The sequence below is a fragment of the Scyliorhinus canicula genome, chromosome 5 (assembly GCF_902713615.1).
Source record: "Scyliorhinus canicula chromosome 5, sScyCan1.1, whole genome shotgun sequence".
Taxonomy (NCBI): domain Eukaryota; kingdom Metazoa; phylum Chordata; class Chondrichthyes; order Carcharhiniformes; family Scyliorhinidae; genus Scyliorhinus; species Scyliorhinus canicula.
The window spans coordinates 226,238,581-226,258,332 of record NC_052150.1 but is presented as its reverse complement, the minus strand read 5'-3'; the positions used below and the strand labels follow the sequence as shown (position 1 = coordinate 226,258,332).

Here is a 19,752-nt window from a genome sequence, read left to right as displayed (position 1 = left end):
CGAACCGTGCTGCTGGCCTGCTTGCTCTCCTTTAAAAGCCAGCGATTTAGCCCAGTGAGCTAAACCAGCCCCAACGTTGGGGAAATTAAAATCTTTTTTTTTAAAATAATTTTTATTGAAATTTTTACAAAATACAAAATATAAACATCTTAACTCTATTAACAAACACCCGCGGTAACACCCCATGAACAATACCCCCCCAGCTTCAAGAGCAACTTCAAACAAACTGAAAGAACAAAAACAAAAACAAAAAACAAAAAAAAACACAAGAAAAAACAAAAGAGCACCCAGACAACGAAAGGGAAAGAGATAGCACCCTCCACAAACCCATGTGCACAGTTCTCCCTCCCCCAAATCCTTACCCCCCCCCCCCCCCCCCCCCCCTCCCGGGTTGCTGCTGCTGTCGGCCTATTTCCCTACCGTTCCGCCAGGAAGTCCAGAAAAGGCTGCCACCGCCTGAAAAACCCTTGTACTGATCCCCTCAGGGCAAATTTCACCTTCTCCAATTTAATGAACCCTGCCCTATATGAGATCCAGGCCTCCACGCTTGGGGGCCTCGCATCCTTCCATTGGAGCAAGATCCTCCGCCGGGCTACTAGGGACGCAAAGGCCAGAACACCGGCCTCTATCGCCTCCTGCACTCCCGGCTCCACTGCAACCCCAAATATTGCGAGTCCCCAGCCTGGTTCGACCCTGGATCCCACCACCCTCGACACCGTCCTTGCTACCCCCTTCCAAAACTCCCCCAATGCTGGGTACGCCCAAAACATATGGGCGTGGTTCGCTGGACTCCCAGAGCACCTAGCGCACCTGTCCTCTCCCCCGAAAAACCTGCTCATCCTCGACCCAGTCATGTGGGCCCTATGCAGCACCTTGAACTGTATGAGGCTAAGCCTCGCACAGGAAGAGGAGGAATTCACTCTCTCCAGGGCAACCGCCCACGTCCCCTCCTCAATCTCCTCACCTAGCTCCTCTTCCCTTTACCCTTCAGTTCTTCCACCGAGGCCTCGTCTAGCTCCTGCATTACCCGGTATATGTCCAAAATCCTCCCTCCTCCGACCCACACCCCCAAGAGCACCCTGTCCCGTACCCCCCGTGGGGGCAACAAGGGGAACCCCTCCATCTGCCGCCTGGCAAACGCCCTAACCTGCATGTACCGAAACATGTTCCCCGGGAGGAGCCCAAACTTCCCCTCTAACTCCCCCAAACTCGTGAACCTCCCTTCCACAAACAGGTCCCTCAACCTCCTAACCCCTGCCCTGTGCCAGCCCAGAAATCCGCCATCAATGCTCCCTGGGACAAACCGATGGTTCCCCCGTATCGGGGCCTCCATCGAGCCCCCCATTTCTCCCCTGTACCGTCTCCATTGCCCCCGAATTTTGAGGGTAGCCGCCACCACTGGGCTTGTGGTATACCTTGTTGGAGGGAGCGGCAACGGCGCCGTTACTAGCGCCTCCAAGCTCGTGCCCACACAAGACGCCGCCTCCATCCTCTTCCATGCTGCCCCTTCCTCGTCCATTAACCACTTACGCACCATCGCTGCGTTGGCAGCCCAATAGTACCCACAGAGGTTGGGCAACGCCAGCCCCCCCATCCCTGCCTCGTTCCAGGAACACTCTTCGAACCCTCGGAGTCCCATGCGCCCACACAAATCCCGTGATACTCCTATTGACCCTCCTAAAAAAGGCCTTCGGGATAAGGATGGGGAGGCACTGGAACAGGAACAAAAACCTTGGGAGCACCGTCATCTTAACGGACTGCACCCTCCCCGCCAGTGACAGCGGTAACATATCCCACCTCTTAAACTCCTCCTCCATCTGCTCCACCAACCTTGTGAGGTTGAGCTTGTGCAGGGCCCCCCAGCTCCCCGCCACCTGGACCCCTAGGTACCTGAAACTCTTCCCTGCCTGCTTCAATGGGAGCCTACCAATCCCCTCCTCTTGATCCCCCGGATGCACCACAAACACCTCACTCTTGCCCAGGTTCAACTTATACCCCGAGAAACCCCCGAATTCCCTAAGAATCCTCATCACCTCCGGCATCCCCCCCACCGGGTCCGCCACATACAGCAACAGGTCGTCCGCGTACAGCGACACTCGATGCTCCTCCCCACCCCGCACCAGGCCCCTCCAGTTCCCTGACTCCCTCAATGCCATGGCCAGGGACTCAATCGCCAACGCGAAGAGCAAGGGGGACAGGGGGCACCCCTGTCTCGTCCCCCGGTACAGCCGAAAGTACTCCGACCTCCTCCTATTTGTGGCTACACCCGCCATCGGGGCCTCATAGAGCAGCTTCACCCCCCCGGATAAACCCCTCCCCAAACCCAAACATCTCCAACACCTCCCACAAATACTCCCACTCAACCCTATTGAAGGCCTTCTCCGCATCTAATGCCACCACTATCTACGCCTCCCCTTGCACAGCCGGCATCATAATGACGTTGAGGAGCCTTCGAACGTTTGTGTTCAACTGCCTTCCCTTCACAAACCCCGTCTGGTCCTCATGAATGACCCCAGGCACACAATCCTCTATTCTAGTGGCCAGGATCTTTGCCAGCAGCTTTGCATTGGCGTTCAGCAGCGAAATCGGCCTATATGATCCACACTGCAGAGGGTCCTTGTCCCGCTTCAGGATCAAGGAAATCAGCGCCCGTGACATAGTTGGGGGCAGAGCCCCCCCCTCCCTTGCCTCGTTAAAGGTCCGGACCAACAGGGGGCCAAACAGGTCCAAATACTTTTTATAGAATTCCGCCGGAAACCCGTCCGGCCCCGGCACCTTCCCCGACTGCATGCTCCCTATCCCTTTGACCACCTCCTCCAGCTCGATCGGCGCCCCTAGTCCCTCCACCTGCTCCTCTTCCACCCTCGGGAATCGCAGCTTGTCCAAGACGCGCCACATTCCACCCCCCTCCACCGGGGGTTCAGACCGGTACAATTCCCCATAGAAGTCCCTGAAGACCCCATTGACATCTACCCCCCTCCGCACCACCTTCCCAGCTCTATCCATCACTCCCTCAATCTCCCTGGCGGCGTCTCGCTTCCGAAGCTGGTGCGCCAACATCCTGCTCGCCTTCTCCCCGTATTCATACACCGCCCCCTGTGCTTTCCTCCACTGAGCTTCCGCCTTTCTGGTCGTCAGTAGGTCAAATCTGGCCTGAAGGCTATGCCTCTCCCCCAGCAATCCCTCCTCTGGGGCCTCCGCATATCTCCTATCCACGTGCACCATCTCCCCTATCAGTCTCTCCCTCTCCCTCTGCTCCCCCCTCTCCCTATGGGTTCGGATGGAGATCAATTCCCCCCTCATCACCGCCTTCAATGCCTCCCAGACCATCCCTACTCGAACCTCCCCGTTATCATTGGCCTCGAGGTACCTCTCGATACACCCCCGAACCCCCCCGGCCACCTCCTCATCTGCCAATAGCCCCACCTCCATGCGCCAGAGCGGACGTTGGTCCCTCTCTTCCCCCAGCCCGAGGTCCATCCAGTGTGGGGCATGATCCAAAATGGCAATGGCGGAGTATTCCACATCCTCCACCCACGACACCAGCCCCCTGCTCAGGACAAAAAAATCAATCCTCGAGTAGGCCTTATGTACATGGGAGAAAAACGAGTATTCCCTGGCCCTTGGCCTCGCAAACCTCCAGGGGTCCACACCCCCCCATCTGGTCCATGAATCCCCTCAGCACCTTAGCCGCCGCCGACCTCCTACCCGTCCGGGACTTGGATCGATCCAATGGGGGATCCAATACTGTGTTAAAGTCCCCGCCCATGATCAGGCCCCCCGCCTCCAGGTCCGGAATGCGGCCCAACATACGCCGCATAAACCCCGCATCGTCCCAATTTGGGGCATAGACATTCACCAATACCACCCGCTCCCCCTGCAGCTTGCCACTCACCATCACGTACCTCCTGCCACTGTCAGCCATCACCTTCAACGCCTCAAACGACACCTTCTTCCCCACCAGGATAGCCACCCCCTTACTCTTCTCATCCAGCCCTGAGTGGAACACTTGGCCCACCGCCCCTTCCTCAGCCGGACCTGGTCCACCACTCTCAGCTGTGGGTCTTGGAGCATGGCCACATCCGCCTTCAGTCCCTTCAGGTGCGCAAATACTCGGGCCCGTTTGACCGGCCCATTCAGCCCCCTCACATTCCAAGTTATCAGCCGGATCCGAGGTCTCCCTGCCCCCTTCCCCTGCCGATTAGCCATACCCCATCCCTTGCCCACCCCCGGCCAGCGTCCCACGCTCTGCCCATTTCCCATGGCGGCAACTCCCCCCCTCCAGCACCCCCTGCGTCCTCCAGCTCCTTCCTGACCGTTTCAGCAGCAACCCGGTAGCCCCCCCCCCCCTCCCCCCCCCCAGGCTAGGACCCCTCCTAGCCGCGCCCCCCCCCTCTACAGCACTCCCGTGAGCAAGCTAACTTCTGCTGACCCCGGCGACTCCCGCCCTACTTTCGGCTCCTCCCAACGTGGGCCTGCCCCACCTTCATTGTGCCCATCAACCAGTCCACCCTCCCCCGCTCCTGCGCGGGAAAAGAAAAAACGCCCCCACCCTCTCACAGCGCGGGAACCCCGCAGAAAGCCCGCGCTTTCGCCCTGCCGGGCCCCGCCTCCTCCAGGGCCACTCCCATTGTCAGTCCCTCCCACCAGCTCTCCGATCTCCCCGTTTACCCCTCTGCACAAACCCGTCCACCCGACCCCTGCTTAAAAACCCATATAGAAAAAACCGTACGACATCACCCCACCCACCCTAAAGCCACCCCACATCTTACACTAAACCAAGCAAATACAAATACAGTATTATACAGCATCCCCCATCAGGGGGACCCTCAGTTTGAGTCCAGCTTCTCGGCTTGCACAAAGGCCCACGCCTCCTCCGGGGACTCAAAATAATTGTGCCGATCCCTATAGGTGACCCACAGATGCGCCGGCTACAACATTCCAAACTTCACCCTCCGTCTGTGTAGCACCGCCTTCGTCCGGTTAAACCCGGCCCTCTGCCTCGCCACCTCCGCACTCCAGTCCTGGAAGATCCGCACCTCCGTGTTCTGCCATTTGCTGCTCCGCTCCTTCTTGGCCCACCGGAGCACACACTCACGATCCACGAACCGGTGGAACCTCACCAACACCGCCCGCGGCGGCTCGTTCGGCTTGGGCTACCTAGCCAGAATTCTGTGAGCCCCCTCCAACTCCAGGGGCCCCTGGAAGGACCCAGCCCCCATCAGCGAGTTTAGCATCATCACCACGTAGGCCGCTAGGTCCGATCCCTCCAGCCCCTCCGTGAGGCCCAGGATCCGCAAATTATTCCTCCTCGACCGGTTGTCCAGCTCCTCGAACCGCTCCTGCCATCTTTTATGGAGCGCCTCATGCATCTCCACCTTCCCCGCCACGGCCACGACCTCGTCCTCCCTTTCGGAGGCCTGCTGCTGCAGCTCCCGGATCGCAGCCCCCTGGGCTGTCTGGGTCTCCATCAGTTCCCTGTTGGTTACCTTGATGGACTCCAGCAGCTCCAACTTCAGCTCCTGGAAGCAGCGCAGCAGAATCGTCTGCTGCTCCTGGACCCACTTCCTCAGCTCCTCGAGGCCTTCGCCGGCTGCCATTTTGTTTTTCTGCCCCCGATTTTTCCTAGCTGTTTCCGACTGTTTTCTCGCTGCCCCACTCCTGGTCCGGACCATGGGACCGTTGGGGTCGACTCCTGGGCTCTTCCCCCGTTGGGATTCGCCGCCTCAGCTCCGTTGGGGGCCCTGAAAAGAGCCCCAAAGTCCGTTATTCGCGGGAGCCGCCGAATGTGCGGCTCAACTTCGCATCGCCGCCACCGGAAGTCGGAAATTAAAATCTACCATCACAACCACCCTATTGCTCCTATATTGTTCTATAATCTGTCTACATATTTGTACCTCTACTTCACGCTCGCTTTTGGGAGGCCTGTAGTAAAGTCCCAACAATGTTACTGCTCCCTTCCTATTTCTCAGCTCCACCTATATTGCCTCAGTTCTCGAATCCTCTATCGTGCCCGCCTTAATCACAGCTGTGATATCATCTCTGACTAGTAATGCAACTCCTACCCCTTCTACCTCCCTCTCTATCCCTCCTGAAGCATCTATACCCTGGGATATTTAGTTGCCAGTCTTGCCCTTCCCTCAACCAAGTCTCAGTAATACCAATAACATCATATTCCCAGGTACTAATCCAAGCCCTAAGTTCATCTGCCTTACCTGCTACACTTCTTGCATTAAAACAAATGCACCTCAAACCACCTGTCCCTTTGCGTTCATCATCTCTTCCCTGTCTACTCTTCCCCTTAGTCACATTGTGTTTATTATCCAGTACCTACTGTCTTTAGTAGCTGCCTCTTTCCTGACCTCTAATTTCCTAATCTGGTTCCCGTCCCACTGCCACATTAGTTTAAAACCTCCCCAACAGTGTTAGCTAGGGGGTTTGGGAGGTTGTTTCTCCTGATTAAGTTGCCCAGCATTTGGCCGACGTAGGTCGGCTGATCCCGGCCCTCGATCGTTTCCTGCAGGCCCACTATCTGAATGTTCTGTCGTCGGGACCTGTTCTCTTGGTCCTCAGCTTTCCACCTTAAACTCCCGTTGGCTGCCACCAACCTTTTCACCTTGGCTTCCAGATTGACGTTTCTGTTGCTCTGGTCTGTCGAGGCCTTCTCCAGGTAGAAAATTGTCTTCTCCTGTGTCTCCACTTTCTTCTCCGGCCTATCAATTGCCTTTTGCATGGTGGCCATCGCCTCTGCCACCACCATCTTGACCGCCACCTGGATTTCTGTCCTGATCGCCTCAGTTTTCAAAGAAAGCACACCCACTCTGAAACCAAATGACCAGTGCAACTCAACCAATCTTACGTGGATTTCTCCTTGCAATCCTCCCAGATGACCATCACGAGCATGTTCAAAACTCCAGTCCTAAAAATTTACACTTTAAAATATTGGGCCTGATCTAACCAAATAGAAATAGATTCCCATAGCGAGCGTGTTTAGCCATGTGTTTCCCAGCGATCACAGTGCCAAGAAACACAGCACTATCTGTCTATCCAGTCAAATATGTGGTCTCAGCGGGGAATGAGTATCCAAGGCCGGACTCACCCCGGTTTTCTGCACTGAGGAGCCCTGCTTTCCATTTTTAAATGGTGACCCGATCTCTTGAGCTCCCGATGCAATCCCTGAAACACCCCCCCCTCCCCCCCAGCCTTAACTCACAATAAAGGGGCGAAGTGAACCCCCCCGGGCCCTATCACCACCATGTGAGAAATGTCAGCTTGGCACAGCCAACCTGGCACCCTGACAGTGCCCCTGATAGCTGGCAGTGCCACCAGGCCACTCCCAGTGTGCCAGGCTGGCATCGGGGTGCCAGGATGCCCAGGTGACACCAGCAGTGCCAGGGTGCCAACCCAGCCCAGAGGACAAGCACCTGAGGTCTCCGATCACCTGGGTGACCCCCATGAATCCGCTCCATCTGGTCCTTGTCTACTGAGACTCGCCTGAGATCTCCAAGGCGGAGGGAATAGACCCTAAATCCTTGGTTACCTCAGGTAACTGCTTATTAGAGTGAGATTAGCTGTCTCGCTCTAATATGCAGATTTTCCAAAAAGTGATCCTGCCTGCAATGGGCTGGTTTCACATCACGACGTCTTGCAAGATTGTGCTAGATCTCATGAGCTATAGCAAGCCGAGTGGATCCCGGGAACGGGGTCTCCCGTCGTTTACCAGCCACGTTGCACCACAGTACACTGCTTTTCAGGCGAAGTGTGGCTGGTGGATTGCACCCATTCTTTCAAACAATGCTTTCCATCAGCTGTTTTCATACAAATCCACTTGAGGTTTTGCATCTCTCCTTTCAAGCAAAGCCTTCATTCCACTTTTAACCACATTTTCTTTTCAGCCTTCTTTTACCTTGATTTGCATCATGCATCCAAAATTCGACAGAATCCCAGAAACTCAATTCATTACAGAATATTACTGCTTCAAATACTGGAAATAATAATAATAATAATAATTTATTGTCACAAGTAGGCTTCAAATGAAGTTACTGTGAAAAGCTCCTAGTCGCCACATTTGGGGAGGCCGATACTGGCCTTGTTCTGCATTACAAGCCAGCTGTTTAGCCCACTGTTTAAACCACCAGCCCAATAAGGACACCAAACCTCACGATTGTTTCATATATGTGACTTGTCTATAGCCAACCTCATCAGCCCTTCTCTTCCCAGATCTGACTTTGACTTCCATGAACAGTATCTTGTTCTCTAGGCAGTTCCTCTCAGTTCCATTAATTTCAGAATTTTTGGAAACTTCTCTTCATTTCTCTCGTTTCCTTAACTTGTTCTTTCAAGTTTTCTACACTTGTTTTCTTAAACATTACTCCATGGAATACGTTTTCTTTTAGCAACGCCGAGGAACATGTTCCCTCTTGGGTTTTCTCAAACTAGCTTCTGTGAATTCAGCTAAAACCTATGCTAAAAAAAGCATTCCTACCGTAAAGGTGCCCCTGGTTGTTAAGCAATGTCTTTTTATTTCTTCCAGCTTCTTTATTTTTCATGCCGTACCCTTCTCTTAGCCTAGTTTGAGCAGACCAAACTCCCACACATACAAGCACATTTATCCAGCATGATTTACCCTTCCTTACACAGCAACATTAAATTAAACCCCCTTAAAATTTAATGGGAAGAAAACAGAGTCCTCTTTTGGGCACGTTTAGTGGGATGTTAAGTGCTGAGAATGACCCCGCTATTAAATGGGACTCTGCTTTATTTTCAGGCCCCAGCAAGAAAGGAGCTGGCCAGTGCAGGAAAAGATCAGGGCCGGGATTATCCCCTACCCGGCGGGGGGGGGGTGTCCGTCCATGGCGGCGGCGGAAGAAAAAGAGTGCCCCCACGGCACTGGCCCGCCGGCCGATCGGTGGGCCCCGATCGCGGGCTAGGCCACCGTGGGGGCACCCCCCCGGGTCCGATCGCCCCGCGCCCCCCCCAGGACCCCGGGACTGAAACCACGGCGGCGGGATTGGCCTCTCAGCGGTGGGACTTCGGCCCATTGCGGGCCGGAGAATTGCCGCAGGGGGCTCGCCGATCGGCGCGGAGGGCATGCCGATCGGCACGGTGCGATTCCCGCCCCCGCCAATTCCCGGGTGGCGGAGAATTCCGGACACGGCGGGGGCGGGATTTCCGCTGGCCCTGGGCGATTCCGCCCCAGGATGCTATATTTAAATGCCGCCCCGATCTCCCAATCCTTATCGTGGCCTCCGAAGCCCCCAGCGCCCCAACCTACCGATTTAGGGGGTCCCCGAGCCCCCCCACCCACTCCACCCCATAAGGACAGGGCATCCCACGCCTTACCCCCTACACGGATAACCTGGCACCCAGGCGCTGCCAACCTGGCACCATGGGCATCAGGCACTAGAGTGGCACCATGTGGCACCTGACACCAGGGTGGCAATGCTGGGGCACCCAGTGGCAGTGACAAAGTGCCTGGATGGCATCGGGGTGCCAGGGTACCACAATGCTCAGAGTCCTAACACCCCGGGGCTTCCCATCGCCTGGAAGCCCGCCCCACCCCAAGTACTGTAATGTCTGGTCCACATTTGTGGAAACCAGTGTTAAACGATGCCATGGTAAGGTCTTCCAGGTGTGAGCGGCGATCCTGGGCCTTAGGATACTCGGTATAGACATATTTAATGAAGCTAACTGCTGACTTGAATATGCAAATCTGAATCCTGCCCAGTGAGGGTGTGATCCAAATTGCAACGTCTTGCAAAATCTCATTAGATCTCGTGAGGCGTCCCAAGTGTGTAAATCTCGCAAGAGGCTACAGGCCTCATTGCGTCACTGATTGGGCGTGACAAAGCAGTTCCATGATGCCCCTTATTCCTGCTATGTAACAGTATAAATATAGAACATAGAACATACAGTGCAGAAGGAGGCCATTCAGCCCATCGAGTCTGCATCAACCCACTTAAGCCCTCACTTCCACCCTATCCCCGTAACCCAATAACCCCATCTAACCTTTTTTGGTCACTAAGGGCAATTTAACATGGCCAATCCACCTAACCTGCACGTCTTTGGACTGTGGGAGGAAACCGGAGCACCCGGAGGAAACCCACGCAGACACGGGGAGAACGTGCAGACTCCGCCTAGAAAGTGACCCAGCGGGGAATCGAACCTGGGACCCTGGCGCTGTGAAGCCACAGTGCTAATCACTTGTGCTACCGTGCCGCCCAAAATAGATCATTAAAACTACATTGATTTTCCTGAGAACTGCTGGACTATGACAAGATTCATTTTCATTAATATCTTCTTACCTACTAACCATAATCAGCCTGTAATCTTCTTTTTGTTTCTTCAGTTTCTTCATAATTAATTTTTTTGAACCCCCAAACGTTTCATAATTGTGCAGAGCTTTGAGTTACGTGATTGTGATAAACTGTGACTACTAGAAGCAATTAATATCTTTGGCATTTGTATTGAAATATTTTCTTTTTTTCTGTGCTCTGTAACAATTTTCTCAGCTTCAATGAACTCACATTCAAGCTGCTCTATATGTTCCCCAAGCTCAGACCGAAATAATACCAGACAACGTAAGTAGAATGAGAGAAGTTTTGAATTGAAACATCTTCTGAAGTTGGTTTGTTTTGACTTTAAATTTGATTTAACTGAAATAAATAAGATGTATTTCTAAAACTTCTTGCACAACCTTAGTCAATGAAGTGCGTTTGAAGTCATAGAATTTCTACAGTGCAGAAGGAGGCCATTCGGCTCATCAGGTCGATACCAACCCTCTGAAGGAGCACCCTACCTAGGCCCACGCCCCTGCCACGTAACCTCACCTTTTGTTCACTAAGGGGCAATTCAGCATTGCCAATCCACCGAACCTGCACAACTCTGGACTGTGGAAGGGAACTGGAGCACCTGTAGGAAGCTCACAGAGACGCTGGGAGAATGTACAAACTCCACACTGACAGTCACCCAAGGTTGGAAATGAACACAGCTCTCTGGTGCTGTGAGGCAGTTGTGCTAACCACTGTATCACCATGCCACCCCTGGCAGTGCCACCTGGGCACCCTGGCAGTGTAGTTACTGTTGTAAATTATAATAATAATATGATAACAATATTATTATTATAATTGCAGCTAATTTTCATAGTATGTTAATAATAACTTTATTGTCACAAGTAGGCCTACATTAACACTGCAATGAAGTTATTGTGAAAAGCCCCTAGTCGCCACATTCCGGCGCCTGCTCGGGTACACGGAGGGAGAATTCAGAAAATCCAGCAATAATACTATTAATAATCTTTATTATTGTCACAAGTAGGTCGACATTAACACTGCAATGAAGTTACTGTGAAAAGTGCCGAAAAATTCACTTGACAGCACGTCTTTCGGGACTTGTGGGAGGAAACCGGAGCACCCGGAAGAAACCCACGCAGATACAGGGAGAACGTGCAGACTCCGCACAGACTGTGACCCAAGCCGGGAATTGAACCTGGGACCCTGGTGCTGTGAAGCAACAGTGCTAACCACTGTGCTACTATGCTGCCCCAAAGTTCCCACAAAGAGTAACAGAACAATTACCAGATAATCTTTTCCAATGATATGAGCTGAGGGATAATTGTAAGTTAGACTACCAGAAAGAGCTCCCCTGCTCTTTGAGATAGTGTCATGGGAGCAAGATGGCAGATGAGGCCTTTGCTGTTTAACACCTCTGACACTGTGGCATTTCCTCTGTGCTCCCTTTTCAAATGTCAGCTGGGTTTCTGATCAAGACTCTGGATTGTAACTTGAACCACAACATTCAACTCCAGATGCAAAAGTGCTGTAAACTGACAGTGTGTGTCAAAGAAACTGCGAGCTCTGATTTTTCCTTGTATTTGCCACCTGTACAGTTTGATACAGTGTAGCTGTCACAGTTAGTCATTGATGATAAACCTATAGTGGAGGACTGTTGTAGGTCATTGTTTAAAATAACTCAGAGATGAGTTGAATTTTGTTCTCCCAGATGATCATGAGTCTTTGGAACTCTCTCCCCTAAAGGTGGTGGAAGCAGAGTCATAGAGTAATAGATATTTACAGCATGAAAACAGGCCCTTCAGCCCAACTTGTCCATGCTGGACTGTTGTAGGTCATTGTTTAAAATAACTCAGAGATGAGTTGAATTTTGTTCTCCCAGATGATCATGAGTCTTTGGAACTCTCTCCCCTAAAGGTGGTGGAAGCAGAGTCATAGAGTAATAGATATTTACAGCATGAAAACAGGCCCTTCAGCCCAACTTGTCCATGCTGCCCAGTTTTTACCACTAAACTAGTCCCAATTGCTCACATTTGGCCCATAAACCTCTATACCCAGCTTCCCCATATAACTGTCTAAATGCTTTTTGAAAGACAAAATTGTCTCTGCCTCATCTACTGCCTCTGGCAGATCGTTCCAGACACTCACCACTGTCTGTGTGTAAAAAAAGACCCTCTGGACCCTTATGTATCTCTCCCCTCTTACCTTAAACCTATGCACTCCAGTTTTAGATTCTCCGACCTTTGGGAAAAGATGTTGACTATTTACCTGATCTATGCTCCTCATTATTTTATAGACCTCTATAAGATCACCCCAAGCTTCCTACGCCCCAGGGAAAAAAGTCCCAACCTATCCAGCCTCTCCTTATAACTCAAACCATCAAGTCCCAGTAGCATCCCAGTAAATTTTTTCTGCACTCTTTCTAGTTTTAATAATATCCTTTCTATAATAGGGTGACCAGAACTGTACATCTTCAGACACCTCTTTGTACTATGGTCTGAATTTTTGGTCAGTGATGCCTGTGTGTGGGCAGCACGGTAGCATTGCGTGTTTGAATACTTTTAAGGCAGATAGATTCTTGACAAGCAAGGGGTGAAAGATTATCAAGCATAGTTAGGAACGTGAAGTAGAAGTCACAATCAGATTAGCCATGGTCCCATTGAATGAGGAACAGGCTGCAAATAGTAAGAATGGTAGAATAGTAGCATAGTGGTTCAGTCATAGAGGTTTACAGCATGGAAACAGGCTCTTCGGTCCAATTTGTCCAAGCCGCCCAGGTTTTGCCACTAAGCTGGTCCCAATTCCCTGCATATGGCCCATATCCCTCTATACCCATCTTACCCATATAACTGCCAAAGTGCTTTTTAAAAGACAAAATTGTACCCGCCTCTACTACTCAGTTAATTCCAGACACTCACCACCCTCTGTGTGAATAAATTGCCCCTCTGGACCATTTTGTATTTCTACCCTCTCACCTTATACCGATGCCCTCTAGTTTTAGACTCCCCTACCTTTGGGAAAAGATGTTGACTATCTTCTCTAATCCTCTCATTATTTTATAGACCTCTATAAGATTACCCCTAAGCCTCCTACGCTCCAGGGAAAAAATTCCCAGCCTATCCAGCCTCTCCTTATAACTCAAACCATCAAGTCCAGGTAGCATCCTAGTAAATAGTTTCTGCACCCTTTCTAGTTTAATAATATCCTATCTATAATAGGGTGACTGGAACTGTACACAGTACCCCAAGTGTGGTCTGACTAATGTCTTATATAAGATATCAGGGGCCGGTTTAGCTCACTGGGCTAAATCGCTGGCTTTTAAAGCAGGTCAGCAGCACGGTTCGATTCCCGTAGCAGCCTCCCCGGACAGGCGCCGGAATGTGGCAACTAGAGGCTTTTCACAGTAACTTCATTGAAGCCTACTCATGACAATAAGCGATTTTCATTTCATTTTCATATCCCAACTCCTGTACTCAATGTTTTGACACAAGAGACCAAGCATGTAGAATGCCTCCTTCACCACCCTGTCCGCCTGTGACTCCACTTTCAAGGAGCTATGAACCTGTCCTCCTAGATCTGTTTGTTCTGTAACTCTCCCCAACAACCTGTGTTATTTGCCAAAGCAATCTCATGCCACCTTTTTGCCCTCCTGATTTCTCTCTACTTCGACAACCTCTATACTCTTCAAGGGATCCACTTGATCCCAGCTGCCTATATATGTCATATGCCTTCTTCTTCCAGGGCCTCAATATCTCGAGTCATTCAGGGTTCCCTTCTTCTACCAGCCTTGCCCTTCACTCTAAAAGGAATGTGCTTCCTCGAACTTGGTTAACACATTTTTGAAAGCTTCCCACTTACCAGCTGTCCCTTTGCCTGCCAACAGACTCCTTTAACTATCTTAAAACTAATGGAATTATGGTCACTGGTCCCAAAGTGATCCCTCACTGACACGTCTGTCACCTGCCCTTCCTGATTTCCTAAGATGAGGCCAAGTTTTGTCCCCTCTCTGGTTGGGCCACCCACAAACTGAATGAGAAATCCCTCCTGATTACACTGAACACATTTCTCTCCACCCAAGCCCCTAATGCTATGGCTGTCCCAGGTACGCGATACATACTCGTGCGACTCGGCCAACATTGTCTACCTCATACGCTGCAGGAAAGGATGTCCCGAAGTGTGGTACATTGGCGAGACTATGTAGATGCTGCGACAACGGATGAACGGACATCGCGCGACAATCACCAGGCAGGAATGTTCCCTTCCAGTCGGGGAACACTTCAGCAGTCAAGGGCATTCAGTCTCTGATCTTCGGGTAAGCGTTCTCCAAGACGGCCTTCAGGACGTGGGACAACGCCGATTTGCCGAGCAGAAACTTTATAGCCAAGTTCCGCACACATCGGTACGGCCTTAACCGGGACCTTGGATTCAGGTCGCATTACATTCACCCCCCACCATCTCGCCTGGGCTTGCAAAATCCTACCAACTGTCCTGGCTTGAGACAATTCACACCTCTTCTTTTTGTTTTATAAATTTAGAGTACCCAAGCCATTTTTTCCAATTAAGGGGCAATTTAGCGTGGCCAATCCACCTAGCCTGCACATATAGAACATAGAACAGTACAGCACAGAACAGGCCCTTCGGCCCTCGATGTTGTGCCGAGCCATGATCACCCTACTCAAACCCACGTAACCACCCTATACCCGTAACCCAACAACCCCCCACCCCTTAACCTTACTTTTATTAGGACACTGCGGGAAATTTAGCATGGCCAATCCACCTAACCCACACATCTTTGGACTGTGGGAGGAAACCGGAGCACCCGGAGGAAACCCACGCATACACGGGGAGGACGTGCAGACTCCGCAGACAGTGACCCAGCCGGGAACCGAACCTTGGACCCTGGAGCTGTGAAGCATTTATGCTAACCACCATACCACCGTGCTGCCCATCTTTTGGTTGTGGTAGCGAAAATCTTTGGACTGTGGGAGGAAACCGGAGCACCCGGAGGAAACCCACGCACACACGGGGAGGATGTGCAAACTCCACACGGACAGTGACCCAGAGCCGGTATCGAACCTAGGACCTCGGCGCCGTGAGACCGCAGTGCTAACCCACTGCGCCACTGTGCTGCCCTAATTAACACCTCTTTAACCGGTGATTATCCCTCTATCCAATTGCTCCGTTTGGACCAGTAAAGACTTAATTACCTGCAAAAACTTGCATTCCAAGTACTGTCTTGCATCTTTGTCTTTGTCTATATATGTTTCTGGAACTTGCCTCTTCATTCTCCTGAGGAAGGAGCAGTGCTCCGAAAGCTAGTGCTTCAAAACTAACCTGTTGGGACTTTAACCTGGTGTTGTAAGACTTCTTACAATGTTGGGAAAGTTAGACTCAGTGTGTGAACCCTCGTTTATCTCCTCTCTCAGTATTGCCGTGATATTCTCCCTAATTAAAAACACAACTCCTGTTCCTCTCTTACAATCTGTTCTATCTTTCCTATAGCATCTGTACCCTGGAACATTGAGCTGCCAGTCCTGCCCCTCCCTTAGCCATGTTTCAGTTAAGGCTGTAATATCCCAGTCCCACGTACGCATCCATGCCCGGAGTTCATCTGCCTTGCCTGTCAGGCCTCTTGCATTGAAATAAATGCAGTTTAATCTGGACTTCCCTTACTCTCTGCCCTGCTTTCCCGAACCATCTGTCTGGTCATATTTTGTACACGCTCCCTGTGTTTTATTTCTCTTAGCCTTATTGACCCATTCACAGAGTTCTCCACAGTCTCTGCACTCTGTACTGTGGCCCTTTCTGATTTTTGACTTTGGTTTCTCTACCTTTCACTTTTCCCCTTACTGCCTTTGTTTCAGTTCCCACTTTACTTCCCTCCGACTTCCTGCATCGGTTCCCATCCCCCTGCCACATTAGTTTGAACCCTCGCCAACAAACACACCCCCTAGGACATTGGTTCCAGTCCTGCCCAGGTGCAGACAGTCCAGTTTGTACTAGCTCCACCTCCCCCAGAACCGGTTCCAATGTCCCATGAATTTAAATCCCTACCCTTAGCACCATTTCTCAAACCTTGTATTCATCTTATCTATCCTGACATTCCTTCTCTGACTAGCATGTTGCACTGGTAGATATCCTGAGATTACTACCTTTGAGGTGCTACTTATTAGTTTAACTCCTAACTCCTGAGATTCAGCTTCTAGGACCTCATCACATTTTTTACTTATATCGTTGCTACCTATGTGCACCACGACAGCTGGTTGTTCACCCTCCCCTTTCAGAATGTCCTCCAGCCGCATCGAGATACCCTTGACCCTAACGTACCATCCCAGAGTCTTGTTTGTATCTGCATAAACGCCTGTCTATTCACCTTACCATTGAGTCCCCTATCACTATAGCTCTACCTTTCTCCTTCCTGCTGCCACCTTCCCCTGGTGAGCCATCTCCCCCAACAGTATCCAAAACTGTAAACTTGTTTTGAGGGAGATGACCAAAGGCGAACACTGCATTGCCATCCTACTCTTCCTCTGTCTGGTGTTCACCCATTTCCTGTGACCCTCAGTAATTTTTAACTGTGGTGTGACTAACTCACTGAACGTGCTGTCCATGACTTCCTCAGCATCGTGGATGTTCCAAAGTGAATCCACCTGCAGCTCCAGGACGTCAAGCGGTCTGACAGGAGCTGCAGTGGCTACATTTCCTGCACGTGAAGGAACCAGGACACCAGAAAGGTCCCAGAAGCCCCCACATCGCACAAGAGGAACATGACGCGCGTCTGGGATCTCCTACCACGACTTAACCCTTAAATTAATTTACAACAACAACTACAATGCCAAGAGAAAAAGGAGAAAAAAGAAATGAAAAATTACTTACAAGTCACCAGCCAATCACTTACCTGCTGGCTGTGACATCACTTTTCGATTTCTTTCTACCTCTCATTTGCCTTCGAATCTCCCTTGTAGATCTGGCTCTCCACTCCTCCCAATGGTCAGCACCGCTTTCCCATCAGCACCAAATTCCCTCGCAGCTCCAAATTCTCAATACCCTCACTCTGGCTGAAATCTCATTCCACCTGACTGGTCGTACACAAGGGGCGGAATTCTCCGAACTCCCGCAGGGTCAGGGAATCGCCCGGGGCCGGCGTAAATTCCTCCCCCACTGTGGCCGGAATTCTCCGCACCCCGGGAATTGGCGGGGGTGGGAATTGCACCCCGCCGATCGGCGGGCCCCCCGCGCAGCTCGGCGGGCCCCCCGCGCTGATTCTCCGGCCTGCGATGGGCCGAAGTCCCGCCACTGTCAGGCCTCTCCCGCCGATGTGGCTTAAACCACCTCTGTGCCGGTGGGAGCAGGCGGCGCGAGTGGGGCCCCGGCGTCCTGGGGGGGGCGCGGGGCGATCGGACCCCGGCAGGTTCCCCCACGGTGGCCTGGCCCGCGATCGGGGCCCACCGATCGGCAGGCGGGCCTGTGCCGTGGGGGCACTCTTTTTCTTCCGCCGCCGCTACGGCCTCCACCATGGCGGAGGCGGAAGAGACCCCCTCCACCGCGCATGCGCCGGTGGTGACATCAGCGGCCGCTGACGCTCCGGCGCACGCGCGGACTCACGCCGACCGGCGAAGGACTTTCGACCAGCCGTTCGCACCGGCTGGCGTGGCGCCAAAGGCCGTTGGTGCCAGTCGGCGGAGCGGGAGCCACTCTGGCGCAGGCCTAGCCCCTAAAGGTGCGGAGAATTCCGCGGGGAGGCCCAACGCCGGAGTGGTTGGCGCCACTCCACTACGCCGGGACCTCCCGCCGGGTAGGTGAGAATTTCACCCAAGACTTCTGCTCCTGCACCTACTTAACTTACTGCCTTATATACAGCTCAGGTAAGCTGGAAACTGGAATAATTTCAATATTGTTTTCAATGCAACGCAAACAGTATAAATGGAGAGGTAATCAGGAGTCTGAAAAGTGAGAGGAGGCAGTGGCATAGTGGCATAGTGGTATTGTTATTGTTATTGTTATTGGACTAGTAATCCAGAGATCCAGGGCAAGATCTGGGGGCCCAGGTTCAAATCCCATCATAGCATGCAGTGAAATTTGAATTCAATAAAATCTGGAATTTTAAAAAGCTTAATGGTAACCATGAAACCATTGTCAATTATTGGAAAAACCCACCTTGTTTACTAATATCCTTTAGGGAAGAAAATCTGCCGTCCTTACCTGATCTGGCCTGCATGTAACTCTAGATGCACAGTAATGTGGTTGACTATGAAATGCCTTTTGAAATGGAGGACAGTTAGGGGTGGACAATAAATGCTGGCTCAGCCAGTGACGCCCACATTCTATGTGTGATGACGCTCATGAGGAATCACTCATTGATCTCCCTGTGGGGCTCGTTGAGTACAAGTTCCCATGGTAACGGGCTGAGGCCCACCAAGCTGGGACTTGTTATCCAGTCTTTTAAAAACTGTCCCAGACCCTGACTGGGAGTTCCTGTTTGCCCTGCGCTGGGATACTAGTGTTGTATGCCGTGGGTGCGGCTTTACTTTTGAATTAAAAATAAAGGTCTGGATGCAGAGAGGAAATGGGTGACAGTCAGCCAGTCAAAATAAACCAATAGGTAGAGCAGCATTCACTAGGTTCCTGCTGATGAGGTTGCTGCTTCCTCAGAGCATTACAGTCAGAGACAGGTTTTGTGGCACGATGAGCGGTTATGTGTTGGGCAGGCTGGGTCGACATGGACTGCAATTGATGCAGTGTAGCGAGAGACAGACCTTTAACACTTGATAAGATGCAACACGATTTTATTTAACGTCTTAACTAACATACATGTTCAACTGTGGGTTGACACTATACTGACTTGACTTGAGATCTAGTACTTGCCTGACCAGACTTGCACTGGCTAGCTCACGAACTCTGACTGTCTCAGTGGCTGGGTCCAGAGAGAGCGGGAAACCTAGTGCCCTCTGGCTTTATAGTGGTGGTGTCCTGTCTGGTGATTGGCTGCTCTGTTCTGTGTGCTTACTGGTCATCCGGTGTGTCAATCACTGCCTGTCCGCACTCCATTATATACATAGATGTATATTATGACTTCTCGCCCCCTTTTTTTTGTTTCTCCTAGATAATAAATATTAAGGTGCTTGTGCCTATGGATGTGTATATGTGCCTGACTATATACAAAATGTGTCAAAATGAAATTATACACATAGGAAGGTGTCGCTAGTGTAGATAGAGGGCAGATGAAATGATAAAATGATATTTACAGAGGTCAAAATGATGAGGTCACAAAATGTACAAAAGTTCAGTCTATAAATTCAGTCTTTGTGGTGGGCACCAAATTCTCGTTGATCGGCGCAGGGGTGGATCAGGGGCCACCTGCATTTGGATAGGCGGGACCACTGCCAACGCGGTTGTCGGAGGGGCTGGCAGGATTGCTGGTAGATTGGTGGCCTCGTGGTAGGGCACATCCGGAGGAAGCATT

General features: G+C 51.5%; 1 protein-coding gene across 5 annotated transcripts in view; it reads left to right on the top strand.

Moving 5' to 3' along the window:
• The window catches only part of LOC119966630, a 360,402-nt gene that overhangs the window by 120,678 nt on the left and 219,972 nt on the right, over positions 1–19,752 (top strand). For all 5 annotated transcript variants that reach the window (XM_038798649.1, XM_038798647.1, XM_038798645.1 and 2 more), the window contains exon 6: positions 10,512–10,580. In XM_038798649.1, coding sequence (XP_038654577.1) covers positions 10,512–10,580 — 69 coding nt within the window. The remainder of the gene's footprint in view (positions 1–10,511; positions 10,581–19,752) is intronic.